This window comes from Cygnus olor, chromosome 11 (genome assembly GCF_009769625.2).
Source record: "Cygnus olor isolate bCygOlo1 chromosome 11, bCygOlo1.pri.v2, whole genome shotgun sequence".
In the NCBI taxonomy this organism is placed as follows: Eukaryota; Metazoa; Chordata; class Aves; order Anseriformes; family Anatidae; genus Cygnus; species Cygnus olor.
The window spans coordinates 4,375,002-4,394,120 of record NC_049179.1 but is presented as its reverse complement, the minus strand read 5'-3'; the positions used below and the strand labels follow the sequence as shown (position 1 = coordinate 4,394,120).

At 41.8% G+C, this 19,119-nt stretch overlaps 1 protein-coding gene across 9 annotated transcripts in view; it reads right to left on the bottom strand.

The window, feature by feature from the left end:
* Positions 1-19,115, bottom strand: part of RNF111 (ring finger protein 111) — a 53,205-nt gene extending 34,090 nt beyond the window's left edge. For 6 of the 9 annotated variants that reach the window (XM_040569617.1, XM_040569619.1, XM_040569622.1 and 3 more), the window contains exons 1-2: positions 18,985-19,115; positions 435-1,330 (exon numbers count right to left, since the gene is read on the bottom strand). In XM_040569617.1, coding sequence (XP_040425551.1) covers positions 435-1,330; positions 18,985-19,061 — 973 coding nt within the window. In that variant the 5' untranslated portion in view covers positions 19,062-19,115. Of the gene's footprint in view, positions 1-434; positions 1,331-11,533; positions 11,782-12,048; positions 12,258-18,856; positions 18,952-18,984 lie in introns of those variants that run through there. The other 3 variants (XM_040569621.1, XM_040569625.1, XM_040569623.1) reach the window with 3 other exon arrangements.
* Between the last annotated feature and the right edge of the window lie 4 nt (positions 19,116-19,119).

Sequence of the window (19,119 nt, the reverse complement as noted above, 5' to 3'; positions counted from 1 at the left end):
CTTCTGAAACCAATTGTCATTCCCACAATGGGTTTACAAAGCTGTATTACAATGTTTAGCAATTATAATGTAAAAGCTAACATCTTTAATGCTATTTAAAATATTTTTAAAATGGAACAATTCCAGGGCATGTGACTAATCAGATTCAACAACGTTCCAGCACCTTGTTTAGACCATTAACTTCACCTTTTACATTGAAGGATTCTAGATTTATAATTTTACTGGAAGTTATCAATGTGCATTTCCCGAGAATTTATGGTCTAATGTTCAAATTACTATTATACTAAGTCTATCTGCAGTATAACTTCTATAAAAATCACAAAACCAACCACTCCAAAGCACCTATAAATTGAAAAAATCATACTGCACATAATGAAAGCTCAGTAACAAAAATACTAGTAAAAGTAAAAAAAACCTCAGGAATTCAATTTTACCTGAAGGAACAGCTGTATTGTTCTGGTGGTTTTCACCAGTTGACACAAATAAGTCTTCCTCCCCTTCAGTAGATGAACTCGAAGAAGATTCACTACTGAGATCATTCTCACTTGAACTGCTAGAGCTGGGTAGTAAAGCATACTTTCTTCGAGCTAACACTTCCCGTTTTTTCCTCTGCATTAAAATTCGTTCTTTTTGGTTCTGTGTCCGCTGTGAGGAACTGGTTTTCACAAATCTCTTTCTATATGGAAGTCTTCTCAAAGAACTGCTGTGAAAACAGGGCCTTTTCATTAATAACCCAGGTACAGAGTCTGCCTCAGTCCGAGGCCACTTTTGTGACCTTGCACTATGAGTTCTACTTGTAGTATTCAACACTGCCTGAGGGTGTCTTACAGGAGCATCTTTTTCTTCTTCAGATGTTACTGTGTCAGAGTCTCCAAAATGTAGGCTGGATGAAGGTGAAGAGATACAGTCACTAAAAGAAGAGTCATTGTCTTCACTCTGTGTTTCTAGATGCTGTCTTAATCCTAAGATGCCTTGGTTTTCTTTATCAGGACAATTTTGAGTATATGAAGGACCAGCCTGCTGGCTCTTGCGTTTTTTTCGCACCACAATACTTTTGTCTGGGTCTGTACGGTTGCCATTCATTTCCTTCTGCTTTTGAGAATCACCACATAAGTGAGAGAACTCATTCCCTACTTTACTGGCAATCATCTCAACTTCTGCAGGGAAGCTTTTGGCTGCCCCAATAGGCTCAGGGTTCAAGAGGATCCCCTTCAGACTCTCCTGTCTCTTTGGCGCATCAGAAGGAACTTCACTCTTCATATCCGCTTTTAGAGTATAAACTATATTACATTCAGGAGTCCATTTAGACATGGAAAGTTTTAAGAAAGGCCTAGAAATAAAAACAGATATGCATTAGAAAAAAAGAAAGCACTGGATTTTTTTTTTTTAAGAACAAAACCAAAGTAAGAAAAGTCATTTATCAAGTCATTGACAAGACTCCCCACCCCTCAGGAAACACAAAACAGGATTAAATGAAACAACTGTTTCATAACTAAAAATTACATGTTAAGCAGTATTTATAATACTGTTTAGACAACTATTGTTACTTGCATTGAATAGACATTCTTGTAGACAGCAAAAATACTATCGCTTTCACAGAGGAAATATCAACATATGCCTGCAAAACGCATGAATGTCTGTTTTACCAATAGTTAAGCGTGAGTGTTACAGGCTACTGTTTACAGAAGTTGCATGAACTTGAGCTAAAGAGCTGCGATATTTAACCATCAACTAAACTGTATTCTTAAATAAGGCCTATATCTTCCCCTAAAACTGTATATACAGGTATTAAATACCTTGCATACAATACACAGTACAGCACGGTGACAACTGAGCTATAAAAATGAGTTACTTAGAATTCATGATTACTTTCTGACATGGGAATGAATAAAACCAGAGACATTTTGAAGCTTACTATTTTGGGGTAAAGTAATAGAAAACTAGTTTATTTAAAAAAAATAAGCCACCACACATTAATAGTATGGCGTATATACAAAGCTATTTTCAGCCCATGTACTACTCTACAATAGAAATTGAGCATCTATCACATGTACCCTTAATAGTCAGCACCAGGCAGGCTCCCCTCCAGGTCAAATACCAGGCTGGTAACATACAAAGTTGGCCTCAAAGACTATTTCCAATAAAACCTTTTGTACCAGATGACTACAGAGAGGCAAATAAAAACAATAACCTCAGTAATACTTCAAAACTTCTACCTGCTTCACCTGGCACCTCTGCTTTCTGCTTAAATTCCCAAAAGGAAGTGACAAAATAATTTAGTTCCTGCTGTGATAGCCACTGAAGTACTCTTTACTGCAAGTAATATTTTTCTGCACCTCATATAAATAAGGTTCCTGTAGACATTTGACACTTGTACTACTTAAGCAGCTAAGTGCTCCCTCTTCTCTGCCACCCCCCCAGCTCGTTTGAAGAACATCTCCCATGCTCTTCTGCCAGAAGTGTTAATACACTGAAACAGACTACAGAGCTGACCAAACTGAGAAAGATTTCCCAGCCAGATCAGACATCAGCCTGATTCATTGCATACGCACATAACCAGTGGTACCTGGCTTACAGCAGGCTATGCCGAATAACCAGGAGGCTGCTTCAAAAAAACCTGCGTAATTGTACCTTGTGTGGAAATGAGGCTCCTCAAGCAGCACATCTGGTATGTCCGCGAGGCCACAAAAAAGACTAAGTCAGCAACGGTTAGATCTCTGGTAGGTAGCACTGCCTACTCCGGTCAGCATTTTCTGCCTGAACCACCAAATTAAGTCTTCAGAAGGCTAACATGTTCTTACATGTTGTCACTGTCATAGAATTAATCAATACAAGACTGAAACTACAAAAGAGTCAAATTAACATTTCTGAGATTGTTCCACGAATTGATACTTTCAGAAGCAGCTGTGAGCCAGTTGCTGTTAATATTCTTAAGAATGACCTGTCTGAGTTGGCAACAGGTCTAAATGTATGTGTTATCCCTGTCAGCCTGTGCTCTTCTCACAGCCATAAGCAACTCATCTAATTCTTCAAGTGATGCAATCTGAAAAAAAAATGTGCACAAGGCATAAACGTTGCAGTACTAAGACCTAGAGAAGCCAAGATGTTCACTGGATCTTCCTGGAGATCAAGAGTCTTGTAGACCCCAGAACCCCAGCTGAAAAGATCATTCAAGTCTTCTCACTAGGAATCCTACAAACATGTCTAACAGTTACTGTTAAACGTGACACCTATACCCTGTGCCAGCTAAGAAAGCACTGCTGTTTTCTACCGGAATTACTGATGGAAAATATAACCATATGCTGTAAGTTGAAAGCTCACTGCACGCAAGTCGGACTAAGCATTTAAGAGCTGTTAAACCTCTAACTCTTCCTGTCAGTACATACAGCAGGACTGGTTCGTACTTTCACTTCAACAAAACACAACTGGCAGTAGGAGGTATTTCTTATTTACAAGTGTTAACAGAGCTGCTGCACCCTGGACAACACATGTTCTTATTTATTGCAATACAGTTTAGTGGCATGTGCTGAAAGGCTACCTCCTTCTCTAGGAATGAATAACAAAGACGCAAAATTGGAATCGAACTGGGGACAAACATTAAGAGACTATAAGTTTTCATAGTAAACAAAAATGAAAAAAGGCCTCTATGAAAGCACTGGAATTGTCCTCTGCTCCTGACAACTCCTGAAGGAAAATACCAGTTCTGACTTGCTCCTCTGCTGATATGTGCTTACCCCCATACATGTACCACCTCTCTCGGAAACCAAGACTTCCATTTTACAATATTTATTTCTAATAAGAACATGAAATTGGAATTCAAAGCTGCTAGAAGCACACAGAGATGAAGGAATACAAAGTCTCTCTCATCCTTACAAGGTCACCTTTAAGCAGCTCTTTTGGTCTGTTATTTCAGCACCGCTGTTTCATAGAAACACAACACAAACTTTTCCACAATCCAAATGCAAGCCAGCCCCTCCCATAACAAGTCTATATTTCACTGCAACTTTTTCAAAAAATCCACAAAATACTTAGATTTGGTAAACAAATGAAAACATTGATTTATTGAGAGGTTGCTCCCTTTGAACTCGATCACAACTTACATTACGCTACACTCCCAGCCTATTCACAAGTTTGCTGTTCTTTTAATATGATAAACTAAAGGAATAATTCGATTTAATTCTGAACTTTTCTTAAGACAGAAACCTGAACAAAAACAACAACAAATTTTCTCATTATGCAACCACAAAGCATACACCTTTATGTAAGCTGCTTACTTCAGCACAGAGGCCATTGCACTAAAATATAGAGGTATTAAAGTTACAACAAAAATATAAAGTGAGAAACTTTACACTGTGAGAAACTTCAAACTACTCTAAGATAACAAAAACACCTCAACCACCACACAGTGAAAACTAGCACACGTGAAACAGTTACTAGCTTAGCTTTATTCCAGTAAGCAGCCTAGATATTATAGCCAGGTAACTCAGAGCCAAATACCTTGTGTATTTGTACTACTTTAGTAGTAGTAGTGACAAGGGAAAGTCAGCAGTAACTCAACTAAGTAAATAATCAAGAACCTTTCATTTTTGCTAGTCAGTACACATCCCGATGGACTGCTTGCTCATGTGAGAGCTGCTGGCTTCCATTTAAAAATTACACAACAGCTTAAACATTTTTGAAGTGAATGGCAGCAATCAACAATTACTAATAACCTATTCATTCAGTATTTAGAAATGCTATTAGAAATCTTTGAACAAAAAAAATAGTCAGCAGAAGAGACAGAAGCAAGAAGAGCTTACTATTTAACTGGAGTCCAATCTCCTAAGTATTTTCAGTGTTCAGGCGTAAGAAATACATACTACATGCAAGTCCAATGCTTCTACATAGAATTTAAGACAAACTTTGAGTGACTACAAAAATATTATGCAAGTAATTAAAGCTCATTAGAATATAATCTGCTGTTAAACTATTAGAAGATCCTACAAAATCTCCCACTAAAAACAGTCCTCAGAAGCTTTTTCAGAAAGCAACAAGATGCAGTAAGTGCTCCTCTTCCTTTTTAACTCAGGGAATCGAGACTTTGAGAGGAAAGAAAAAGGAGGTAACATCTTTTATGCCATTTTAAGCGAAGACTTGAACAGCTGGTAACAGAGCTATCTGAAAACCATAAATCTAAGCTCCTCTCTAAAGTGTATGACTCGATTCAGAATCAAGAAGTGCCCATCCATGACTTTTATCCACTCACTGCACAAATTGAAGAATATTGATATCAGTCACCGCAAGCTATACAGCACTGCAAGAAAACTCATGCAAATTGGGGAAGTCCCTCTAAACTGCTCTATCAGTCAAAACACAAGTGCAAGTTTTGAGATCTTTACATCAGACAGAAGTTTATGATCACATAAAAGCAAAGCACGTGAGTTATCAGAGAGCAAGGTGTCATTAAGAATTAATTTCTCTACTGACAGTCAAGAAGCATGATGGCACTGAAGTCTATAAAGAAGCACTATAAAAAAGTGAAACAGTTCATGACACATGAACTCAAATTTTCATGTAAACTTGATGAATACATGTAACCTATCATTTTTTGAAGAGGTATTTTCAGGTAGGTTGTAAAATATACTCAGCTCCCTTTGTCATCAAGAAACAACCTCCTTTTTAGGTGTCAAAAAGCACCTTGATCAATTCAAGTCGGCTACAGTAAGCACACTGTGCTCTGACACATGACCAGCCAACCACCCTGTAGAACTTCCGCTTACCTTCAGAACAGGCTTCTTACATAACCCCAAATTACCAGTCTCCATCTTGTTAGTGTAATACACACCTAAACCCAGAGAGCCATATAAAAGGTATTTCCTGGCTGAACTATTTTGGAAGAGTTCTAGGAAGCCTGCCTTCCTAGGCAGGATGGAAAGCAACAAACAAAAAAAGCTTCATTACAAATCAGCTATTTCCCCATCTTAGATCACAAAACGCTTTGGGGTGGAAGGGACCTTAAATATTGTCTGGTTCCAATCCCACTGGACACCTCCCACCAGCCCAGGCTGTCCAAAGCCCCATCCAACTGGCCTTGACCACTGCCAGGGATGGGGCATCCACAGCTTCCCTGGGCAGCCTGGGCCAGTGCCTCACTACCCTCATAGTAAAGAATTTCTTCCCTGTATCTAATCTAAACCTGCCCTGTTTTAGTTTAAAGCTGTTGCTCCTTGTCCTATCACTACATCCCCTGACAAAGAGTCCCTCCCCAGCTTTCCTATAGCCCCCTTTAGGTACCAAATCTTCATCTTCAGTTTCCCTCTCCTCTCTCATTACAGTGATTTCCCCTTGCCTCTATGCACTCCCCACCACACAGACCCTAAATGCACTTACAAGTAACTCAAGTAACCAGGGTTGAACCTAGAGGACAATACAGAGAAATATTCTTCCAAATATGATAGCTCTGGAGAGTACCAAGAGCTTGCAGAACATATCGCTATCATCACCCTGAAAGAATGCAGCAATTTCATTTCCATAAAAATTCTGTGGTATCTTGGACCATTTATGAATCCACCTCAGCTGCCCATGCATACAATGACACCAGGCAAGTGAAGCTATTTAAGATTCTTTCAGAAAGAAAGTTTCTATCACTTTCCATATGTAAATCCTTTACTAAGTCCTAACTTGTATTTTCTTTGCATATGCTATCTGAACTCACTATTACAATTTTAAAAATGACTCCCTTCCCTAATACTATAAAATGGCTTCTATAGAAGTTGTTTTTAACATTATTTTTACACCTGTAAGCTAACAGTGGTACGGCTGTCTTCATGAGAAAACTTCTGTTAGCCTCTGGTACACAAACACAGACCTTGTTTTGTATACTGTTCCTACCACAGTATTTTTTCAAACTGGCAAACAGGGCTATCAAGAGCTTGAAGAATGGACCAGTGAATGAAAGTAGAATACAAACTGCATCTTGGAACACCAACAGTCATTCTTGTCCTGTTAGTAAAAGATACATTTTTATTCTTTCAGCAAGGCTCTTCCATCAGATGGATCAAGACACCAGAGAAGGGGTAAACTTATAAACTTAAGCTTTTAAAATTTGTACAAGTCCTTGGGCAAATGCAAGATAACCTAAGTACTACTACTTCCCTTTCTCAAGGGCAGAGAGCCAAACAAGACTGATTAACACACGACCCTGACCCAACTGAGGTTGACAGGGGATTGGGAGCCATTTGAGAAGCTATTACAATTCCACAAAGAACAAATCTCAGTGCTACCATGCCCTGCTTCAACAAAACTGAAGGGCTCACTGAAGCAGTTCAGGACAAAACACCTGTAAGCCTCGAAGGGGCAGTCACGTCCTATTCATTTCAACCCTATCAAGCAGGGGAAATCGTACAATGTCGAGTAGCAAGAACACGAACATCCAAAATCCAGTTCCACTGTCAGCAAAACAAGTGCAATCACTTCAGAACTACGCCGCTTTGCTTTGCTTTTGACTGATGTTCATTTTCACTATGTAATGAGAAACTGTGCTCTTTTAGAGTTTAACACCAAATTTTTAGTATACTGTATTTTGGTCTTTTAATCTTTGCTGGAAAATAAAACAATTGATAGTTTAAAATCTACACACCTTTACAAAACAGCAACAATCAAAAGCCGGTCTGAATTTCTGTTATGTTTGCTTTGATGTTAGGTGGCATCACTCCCAATTTCCCAACCACTCTCAATTTCCCTTTTTGTGCTCTAATGCAGCTGGAGTGATAACGGATGCCGTGATTTTTGACTAACAGAACTACCTGAGAATTCTCCAGGCAGAAAACTTACTGTTTGCCCTACATAAAGGCACAGCATATCAGAATAACGTGTAGTATTAGTTATCAGCTGCATGACAATGTTCTGAAGACAGGTTCCTGCTGACAGTCTCCCAAAGACACTCCATTACACCCAGCCCTGATGGAAGACTATGCCAGTGCTCTGGAGAGGGGCGCTACGGTTTTACCTGAGCCACAGCACAGCAGGCAGACTTACTTACCGCATGCAGCCACTTCTAGGAACCACGGCTGATGTGGAAAGTCTACTCTCCAAGTGAAACAGTGCTACTTTAAGTACAGTACTACTCTTATTAACCTTGCAAAGGCATCTCAAAGGTAAGTCAGACCACAGTACATGTAACCAACAGAAACCAGCCTCTGGACCAGCAGACTCCTTAATTTTATGTCTGAAAAAAACTCTTCAGGGACCTTCCAGGTCTGTTTCCTCATGCAGTAGTCAATTCATATCAGTAAAGCAATCACCTTTAAAATAGGTACAGAAAGCCTCTGTTATGCCATGTTAGCATTCACCTCTGACACTTACTACCCTTGGATTTTTATTTTTTTATTCAAGAGGCACTGAAAGCACTGCACTGTCTCTTACATCTTCAAGTAGAATCCAGCACAGGACAGCTACAGCAGAAGAGCTCTTCCCGAGGACTGGATGGATCTATGGCCTGATTCCAGCTGGAATGGAGGGAGCGCACAGGAGCATGCGCAGCTGGATGCACCTCAGCTAGATGAGCTGGCAGGCTAGGAACAACTCTGCATAGAGCCCTCTGAATAACAAGCAAGTTCCCCTGCGATACACCATGAATCAGCCCAGGATGGTTAAGGCACCCATGGAAATCCAAGTACCAATCAAGCATCAGCTAAGCATTAACGTGCACTTACCCACTTGAGCAAGGAATCCATTTGCCTTTGCACAACAGATGCAAGCGATTTGACAAACATGGTGCTCACGAGCACATTCTTCAGTCTAGACATTTCTTTGCTTTGTCATAGGCTTAAACTCTGTTAACTACACTAACACTATGTAAATCACTATTTTAAGACAGAAGCATTATGATTTGGCAATCAGGAATGCTTTGGCTTCAGTGAACTCAAAGACAAACATAACTGCAGTGAATTTGGGAATAAGGAGTTGTAGCTTTATAAAAGAATGACAAAAATACACTTACTCTTTTACTAGAGCTTAAGATCTTAACTGGGGATTCTGCTTCAGCCAACTTTAATAGAATTGTTTCCAGAGATGCTTAGGGAAGTTCTGAATTACACAGCCATCAAAAATAATTTAACAATTTATTTATTAGTCCCTCCGGCAGTTTTGACCTTTCGGGTATGCATAACTGTTCCTAATACAGTATCATTTTGCAAACACTTCTTGATAAAGCCCTAAGGAGCTAAGTATGACATGATCCTTGCTATGACTGCTAACAAAAATCCTGCAGGTGAGAACTAAGAAATTAAGCATTAATGCAGGGTTACATTGTTTTTTAGGAAGCTAGTGAGAAGTAGGAGAACCTGCAGACACTAAACCGAGTAGACGTGTCAGGTTAAGATGGAAGGAGAATGCAACTTCTCCAGTCCTTTCACCTACTAGAGCAAAGCAGCTGTGGGTAAAAGTCAAACGTTTCACTTGACAGCAGCCAGATATTATTAGGATGGCACTTCATTGCCACCACCCTCTCTCCCCTACCCAAATACAGAAGGAAGTCTCTTGCTGGTAGTCTTGGACAAGCCTTCTCCAAAGAAGTTTCATCTGGTAGATACTAAGGAAAACATCACTTTAAGTCACAGCAGTTACTTTTCCAAATTGCTGGAACTATAAAATTCTAGGTTAGTGAAGGAAACATATTCCCTTCTCTCTTCCCCTCTGCTCTATTAGGGGTCTCTGTTTGGCCTGACATTAAACCACCACAAAAAAAACCAACAAACTAAACCTAGGCCTTGTTTTTTGAATGAAGTTCACTAGCGTAAAAACTAACAATGCATTTTGTTTCTTTTAAGAGCACTGCAGACTTCAGCAACAGCTGATCGCTACCACTTACACTGAAAAATCTTTAGTGACTATGACTGGGAATAACTATCCTATTCTTATGTTGTGCATGTTTCCTATCCAACATTACTCAAAATTCTAAATCTCTTTAAATGACATGCAAAGAATTGAAGCACTACAGACCTAGTGATAAAATTGACCTGAAAGAGGTTATGCATTAGTAAAGCTGTTGGGAAATCTTTATATAACATCTGCCTGTGGCAAATCCATCTCTCCCTGTGCTAACCCCATTGTTTACCTCTGAATTTTTACCTCTGAATTAAAGTGTCCCCACGCCCCGCACCCCTGTACTTTTTCCCCATTTATTAAACTGCCTAACACCTTGGCCTCTGGATTTCATCAGCTGGGGATGGGACACAATTACCTTTATCTTCTCAAATTCAAGTCTTCACTACTGGAGGAAATGGAAACAACTGAGGTGAAAGGTTCTTGACTTTAAGAAAAAAATACTGTAACTGATGTCAGCTAACTGTTATTGCAGCACAGCCACCTCCACTGAAAGACTAGTCTATTATAACTGCTTATAGAGGTGTACAAAACTATTAATTTGAAGATAAAGTGCAAGTCATGGATCTACCAAGATATACTCTTGGTACACTTTACAAAAGTCACTGCTTCATGAAAGACACTTCTGAAAGGTCAGAATGCTCTCACGCAGATTTTGAAAGGCCATGTGAAATATGCATAAATGCTTAGGGCTGCTGTTCACCCCCGGGCTCCCAACACTAGACATAACTGCAGCTCTAGCTGTGGGGGCTTCAACTGTGAATAAAGTTTCAATATGCATGACTTCAAGAGTTTTAAAACAGGAAGCTTGGTATCTTATATCCTTTTACTTAAACAAAATGAAACACAATACGTGCACACAGCCTTTCCTGTCCTATGAATTCAAAAGGAGGTCATTTTCTACTGTGGATGAGAGCATGACAGGTGACTAGACATTCACAAGCATGGAGATCAATCACATCTTTCCCTATCAAGCGCCTGCACATGAGCAAGAGTACAACCTGAACTGCGCGTAATCCCGGCTAATAACTTTTTTTTTTTTTGGGAGCGGTCAGTAAAGTTCCTCTATCCCATAAAAGGAGGAATAAGAACATTTAAATTGGTGTAAAGCTACTTGGGCAGCAAGAGTTACGAGTATGTCAACTATTAGAAGTTTTGATTTTTAAGACTGACAAAGTATTCCAATTCGTTTCCATTTCATGTGATTTTCCTCATAAAACATTTCGCTAAACACACAGAATTAATCTATTTTTGGAATTTCTCACTAGCTACAACAAAGGCAACATAAGCCTTATTTCCCCATCTGATAACCTGGCTTTTCTTTATTAGTCTGTAACACTGCTATTGCGCCATGATGTTACCTAGAGGTACCCCTGCCCAGCAGTCAATTCTTTTACTTTTATTATATATTAATTTCTGAAGTAATCCCACCAAAAATCAAATAAGGTTTTACAATTACAGCAAGATCCTAACTTCTGCATAGTATCTTCTTTCGGAGCTGTACCTGAGTAGGAGGAATAAAGGGTATCATTTGATCAGCTCACGGTTTCACAAAGCCATCTGAAGCCATGGAGGAGCTTACTCAAACCAAACAAGAATTCCACGAATGTATGCTCGGCTCTAATCCCTGAAACATCGACGCTTGAAGGAGAGCATGCTTAACACCCACCTATTTCCATGAGTTCCAAATCTCTTTATCTCAGAGGGTCCGGCCTACATCCCTGAACGAGCACAGCTTCCTTGTTTACCAGGCAGCACACAGCCGGCTGGTTTTTGGTGCTTCAAACGGCTGAAGACACAGAACACCAACTCCGCAAGCAAACCAGATGACGTTATGATTATTACGCACGCAAACAAAACTCGTTTCCCTAAGGGAAAAATCTGTGACAAATTTTCAAGGAGACCGAAGAACACGGCGGCTCCCGGCGGGGCTCGTGCGGCGGGGGGCCGCCGGGTGAGGCCCTCAGCGGGGCCCCCACCTCCGCCCGCCGGGCCCCGCTCCGAGGGGACGAACGGCCCCGAACGGCCCGACCCCGCCGCGGGCAGCCCCCGCTACCGGCCGGGCCGGGGGAGCGGAGCGGAGGGGAAGGGAGATGAGAAACGGCGAGGGGAGAGAAGGGCGGGGAGCAGCCCGCCGCCCCCCCGGCCCTTCCACCCGCCGGTGCCCCGCCCGCCGCCCGGTACCTGAGAGCGAGGCCGAGGGGGGAGCGGCCGCCGGCGCCCTGCTCAGGGCCGGCAGGGAGGAAACGGCCCCGGAGGGTCCCCGCAGCGCTGCGCGGCCCGGCCCGGCCCCCGCCGCCCTCCGCGGAGCCGCCCGGCCGCGGTGCGCGGGCTGGAGGCGGGCGCGGTTCTGTTGTTGCGCAGCCCCCGCCGCTCCCCGGGCGGGCAGGCGCGGCACGGCACGGCGCGACGCGACACTCGGCGCTGCTTTACAGCCGCCCGCAAAGCGCAGCCGCGCGGGGGCGGGGCGCGGCGCGGGGGCAGGGCCGCGCTGGAGCCCGCCCCGGCCCGGGGCCGCCGGGCTGAGGCCGCTCAGTGAAGGCGGGGCGGGGGGCGCAACTGAACGCAACTAACCTTGAAGGCCAGACTAACAGGAGCAAGGTAAAAACAATGAATAAAATAAAAAAAATCATTAAATACAATATAAACGCTGTGCCCTTTAATATCAGTGACTGAAGTTTCGGTACGTATCAGGCACAACACACGAGCACAGGACATCACCGAACTGCGCAGTCCGGACAACGAGCAGCAGCCAGCACCGCGATGGAGAGCCAAGAAAATGCAAACGTCCTTAGAATATTTTAGTGGAAGTGTTTTTCATAGAGAAGTTTTAATGCTATTGTAAAAAGTATTGCAGATATAGTCTCAAAAATACTTTACACAGCTTTTTTATTTAATAATATATATTCAGAGAAGATGGAGTCTAAGCTTAAGAGGACACTCAAGGGAACATGTGAGAGGAAGTAAAAGAAATTTGGCCGCATTAACTTAAGAAGAGACAGAGGGGAGTTCTCCATAAGCTGGTCAGAGCCTCACACCAGCAAAGAAACATACCAATTGGTTGTGTGTTTACATATTTACCTTTTTACTTAATAATCGTTTTGAACACTGGTGCCAGAGATGACAGAAAGGTACTTCCTGGCAGAGAAAAGGACAGTCACCCTGTGCTCACCAGCTGAAAGACATTCCTTGAGGAATAAAAAGAATAATAAAGAAAAGATACTCCTTCTCAGAGTTCTTAGCTACAGAAACCCAAACGGTTAAATCAAGTCTTTCTAAATGCCTAATTCAAAATTCAAAATAGCTTGCAGGCCACGGTGTCATCAATTTGTACTGAACTCTTCAACTGCTTCTAACTGGCGCCAAACAAAACCATTCCAGGGACACCTCGGGGCCTGGCAGAACTAAAGACGTAGAAGAAACCATCTCATCTGAGGTCAAAACAATGCCAACCAGCAGGAGATTGCAGTTCCTATTTGGGGGGTGAATAAATTAAAAAAAATCAAACCAACCACTATCCTGAGACACCTTCAGCAGTTCGGCTTTGTAGTTGGACATGGTTGTGCAGCCCAGGGGCGCTGTCTCTGTCTGAGTGTCCACAAACAAAAGCTAGGCACAGCTTTTCCCAGATGCAAACACCGGCTTTTGGAACCCAGTCCCACCAGGCACACGGCCAAGATGCAAGGTGTGTGCTGTCAGAAAGAGGTGTCCTTGCTCGGAGCTGCGTGAACTGCAAGCCTGGTAGTGTCCAGGACGGTGTGAATACTATACGCTTTATCTCCTGTCACAAATACACAAATATCACCATCTGGAGGAGCTCAAAATGACTTGCAGCCAGGGTATTAACCCAGATGAAGCAGCCCCCTTCCTTGACACTTACATCGTATGCAGCTGTGTAGACTTAAAATGGACCATCCTTAACTGTTTAGGTGTTTCTAAGTGTTTGGTCAATTCTTAACTGCTAGTAACATTAACAAATAGCCTCTTGTGATAACATTATGAGGCTGAGACAGAAAAAGCAGCACAAAATCTGTGCAATTGATATTCAGATGATACAAATTGCCACAGCTCCCACCAGTTCAGATGAAGATCTTACCACATGATGAAAACTGGATAGACGGAAACAATGGTAAAATAAACCCTTAAAAATCCATATAGTGAAAAATTCCTGGTAGGAAACAAGAAAAGAGCGACACACTTGCATATTCAAAAAATAAAACTCTGAAGCTCTGTGCTATATATTTCATAGGGATATCTATAGGAATTAATGTGATTCATCTGGGAGAATTTGAAAGCTCTGGAAAGTAACACACACCACCCAGGTAACTGCATTTTTTAAGACACACGGAAAAGCAAAATATCCTACATTACAGTAAAACAGAAATGACCTGCTAGTCACTCATTTCACTTCATATTATACAATGTGACAAGGCTTTGAAAGGTCAGACGTTTTTGCAACACATTACTTCATAGAGCACGCAAATCCCTAATAAGGTCTTAAGCAGTTAGATAGTCTAAGCAAGATATTTTAAGTATTTAAGTTGTCACATAATTAAAAGTTGTGTATAAATAATTTCTTAAATACTGTCAACAAGGTCGCTGTTTCTTTTTAAATAGGGGAAAAAAGTTTCATTTTTTTACCAAAACACATATATGCCACCAACCCATTAACAGAAACATGATATGAGATACTCCTTTAAATTCTTACAGTGCTTATAACATAATGGGGACAAATATATGTATTTTAATTATGAATCACCAACTATTTTAGGGCAATTAGGTTTAAAACAAATAAAAACTCCTTGAATTCAAGGATCTGATTTTACACTAGGAAATTCCATAGCCACTTCCTAGCCAGTACATATACTTTCAACAGTCACACAAAGGAGAATATTTGTCCTTGATTTACAAGCGCATTGTGTTCTCCACCTTGCTGTTCTGTAGAGGAATGATAACACGAGCGACTTACAGATCAAAAACTCATTTGTACAGCCTCCTGACTGCTCATCATATAGTATATCAATAATACATCAAAAAGAAAACTCTACATCCGAAGTGGAAAAAGCTGTTTTTCTAGCAATGATGTATATTAAATTAGCAGTGATTCTTCATTTCAAAATGCATCTATTGCCAGATATTCCCTGAAAATATCTCAAATGTTACTATCCTTCCTTGCCCCCACCCCCCACCCGCAGAGAGAAATGGTGCCACAAGCACACCAACTGGTAATTGCCAATTGAAAGCTTGGTCGGAGGTTTGAATACAAACAGCTTGACATCAGAATTACTAAAAGCAGAATTTGAAGTTGTAGTAACTAAGCGATATAACATAATAACTGGGAGTCAATGCCTTTCAAAGTAAAATGGACTCTTCCTGTTGATTTGAGTTAATCACTCATAAAAAAAAAAAAAAGATCTAAGAAGGAACTGAGTCATTGCATCATTTACTGTTGTAATAACTAGCTCTGATGCAGTTAGCAGCCATAGTATCCAAAATACTGTATTAGAAACTTAGGTTTCTGAAGAAAAAAAAAAAAAAGCCTAAAGCTGAAGTGAAACCTTGTACTCCAAAATGAGTTTTTAAATGAACAGTGTGTTAAGCTGCATCTCCCCCTCCGCATGTTCTTAAACCAACATCTCTTCTTTTTGGAAGGGCATACTGACAAGCAGGTGCCTGTGTAAAGAGGAGAAATTTGGGACACTGTTCTACTGGAGGTGAATGCTCTAGCCATAAGGCTTTCTTAAAGAACTAATCAAACAAACAAAAAGAGCAGGAACTTCCTCTCTGTGTTTTGAAGTCATTGAATAATACTGTTTTAGAGTCCAGTCATTAGAACTGCACAGAGTACACCAACTACATGAAGCCGTAAAAGAAGATAAAATAGCTAATGTTTGATCCTTTGTTAGGCTTCAGTGTGAGGTAGGAAATAGACCAGCCAGCACCATCAAGACGGAGATTATCTATGCAGAATTACAGAGGCCATGAAAAAAAAATAAATCTAAGGACGTTCACAGCTTTCACATGTCTCACATAAGGTAGACAAAAATTAGTTTATGGGAGCACAGTTTTGGGTTTCTGTCTTTGCTGTTATTTAAATACCAATATCTGGGCCAACCATTTCTCCTCTCTGAAAGGCTATTACTATTTCCTAATCAAACTTTACCGCAAATTTCAGAACCTAACTGTATAGAAGTCTTCTCCTTGAAGACTAGTAGATGTTTTGAGAGACCACAAAAGGTCAGAGTACTTTTCTTAAAAACAAACAAAATACCCCAGGAAGTTAGAAACCAGCCAACATAATTAAAATTCCTGAGCAAATTCAAAATATACCTGAAAATAACAGGTATACCTGGAAAATAACAAAATGATAAATACCAACCACCATGACTTGCTTACAGCAACCTATCAAAACAACTTTATTTTTCAGTTATGTTACCAGAGACATGAATAAAATGAAGATCTTAGTTTTATTGAGGCTTTTGACATTCTGTTCCATTCACACTTACTGTCAGTAAGGACATAAGGGCAGTAAAGATGATGAAGAAATTTGATCTGGATAGAAAGCACAAAAGTGGTGCCAAACTGTTTGTTACCAGAGGATCACTGTTAGTAGTTTAATATCAAAACAGAAGTTTTTATCATATAAACTCCCTCATACACTTCAATATTTTAATATATTTGGGTAAGGAGTTAGAGATTATATTTATAAACCTGCAGCTAATACAACGTTGACAGGTACCACAGAGCAGAAATCAGCAATAGTCTGAAATCAACTGAAAGAATACAGAAATTCTATAAACACAAGTGCAAAGTTCTGCACTTAGCAAGAAACAATCACCTGCAGAGAAATGGGTACTTGCAGAAGAGAATCCAATAGGTAGAGTGGATCACAAACCATATATATCAACAACTTTGTGAGGCTGAAAAAGGCATACAGCCCACTGAGATGCATAATCAGAAGGGCTGTCACCAAGACAACTTGAGGAAGTTGTGAAAAGACTGGACAAGAGCTAGAGAGGTGCAACAGAGAAAGGTCATGTGTTCTAGAACTCTGTTTAAAAAAGGAAATAATCTGGGCTTTTATTCAGAAACTGAAAGACTAAACAAAAATATGCTAACAGTCTTCATTTATGTAAAAGGATGCTGCAAAGACAAAGGGAATACTGTCCTTTAGATTCACTTTGAATAAGAATGCTAAACTGCAGCAAAAATGATTTAGTTCAGACATTTGAAGAAGGATAGTTAAAGGCTAGACTAGACAGCCAGAGGAATGAGTGGCATCTGTATTTAATGCTTCAAGAACAGGTTAGACAAACATCGGTCAAGTTTGTTCTCATAATAGGGTATTGTGCCTCAAGGCAGGATGACTGAGGTTACGTCTTGAGGTCACTTTTAGCTCTTTAAATCTACAGCTTTGACATCTACAGGACGTCAACAAATTCTGAAGTTTAGGTAAGTCAAGCAATCCCTATAAAACATTTGTGTCTTTCCTGAGACAGAGATTAGAACCTAACCAGTGGGTTTTATCTGTATTTGTATAGGAGTTTACCACTGAGAAGCTCAGTCCTGACTGAGATTTTGATACATTCCTGAATTCAAAACAGTATGTAAATAAATAACTGTAGGACTTTTCTATGTATTGTTTAAATGTTATACAAACACCCACAAAATCTGTTTCTATAGTCTACAGTAAAGCTAAGGAGTTAATTGGTTAACCTTACAGGCAATCCTGATGTATTTCATGTCAAGGCAAATGTTATCATAGAGGACAGCATAAGCAAGAACATATACAGATTTCTTACTTGAGATTGTTCTTTTTATAAAATCTTTACCGCTCGAGCAGCACCACTGCACATTTAAAATACTCATGCAATCATCGGTCCAAATTATGTTTCCTTTTAGACTTAACTACATGCTTGACTTTTACATATCTGGATATTAGTCTTTTTTAAATGGTAACTATGTAAGCATTTCTTACATACTTCAATTGCATTTTGAAAACAAAAAAGAGGATGGCGTTACAGGCCTTTGCTGGATTTGGGACTTACTTTGCACCAAAAAAAAAGGTTTAGCTAAGGTTTATTAAATAAAATGAACACTTTTTCAACTTTATCAGTAGGCGATTTTTGAGTGAAGAGACAGAACAGGAGGATTGTTGTGACAAACTGGTTTCGGATGCATTCAAGTTCACAGATTCTTCCTTATTTGAAGATTTAATAGCATTTATAAAATCTAATATTGATAAAATTACTGCGAGCATTTCTCATGGGAAGTGAATGAAATGACAACTAAATACCTACCATTGTGTGGTACAAACACAAAGTAAAAAAATCACAACAGGTACTCCATTTGTGAAGAATTTGATTTCAAACATTAGCATTGTACTGCTGGAGTACTTCCACAAAGGAAGTTCTAGGCAAACAGATCTAATTCTCCCTGGGTTGTTCTCCCGCTGGGTTTTAAAGCCACTGGAGCCACCGATTAAAGAAACTGCTACTTAACCTGAGCAAAATCGGTACAATCGGGACTAAACACTTAAGCACGTTTCCTAAACTCAGGCCAGTCACCGGCCAGGGTAAGGCTGCAGGCACAGCCCAGCCCGCTAACGCGGCCCGAGGGGCAGCGGTGACCGGCAGGGACCAACTCTCCTGGCACCTCAGAAACACGCCCCGCGTCCCGCCAGCGCCACGGCCGGGCCGGGGCCTGCAGGGGGCCGGTGCACAGGGGCCCGGCCCGCGGCCGCCCGCTCGGGTACCGCCCGCCCGCGCCAATGAAGGCGCGCGGCCGCTGCCCGACACACCGCTATCTGTCCCCGACCGGGCCCGCGCCCGCGCAAGACGCGGCGCAACGCGAGCCCAGCCCGATCCCGGGGCTCCTTGACCCGGGGCTCCCTGACGCGGCGCTCTCCCGGCCCGGCCCGGCCCGGCCCGGCCCGGCCCGGCCCGGCCTCCCCGCCGCACGCGGCCCCGCGCCTCCCGCCGCCCCGGGGCACCTCATGGCTCGGAGCGCCGCTCCCTGCCGCAGCGAGAGCCCGGCCCCGAGCCCCGGCCCGGCCTTCCTGGGCGGGCCCGGCGGGGCCGAAGCGGCGTCCCCCCTCCCCGCCCGCGCGCCGCCGCCCACCTCTCGCGGGGAGGTCCCGGGGCCAGGTGAGCCGCACCGCGCCTGCGCCGCGCCGCCAGGTCGGCCGCGGCCTCCATCCGGGTACTCGCGGCCGGCCGGGCGGGGGGGGCTCATTGTGCGTGCAGCTGCCGCGCT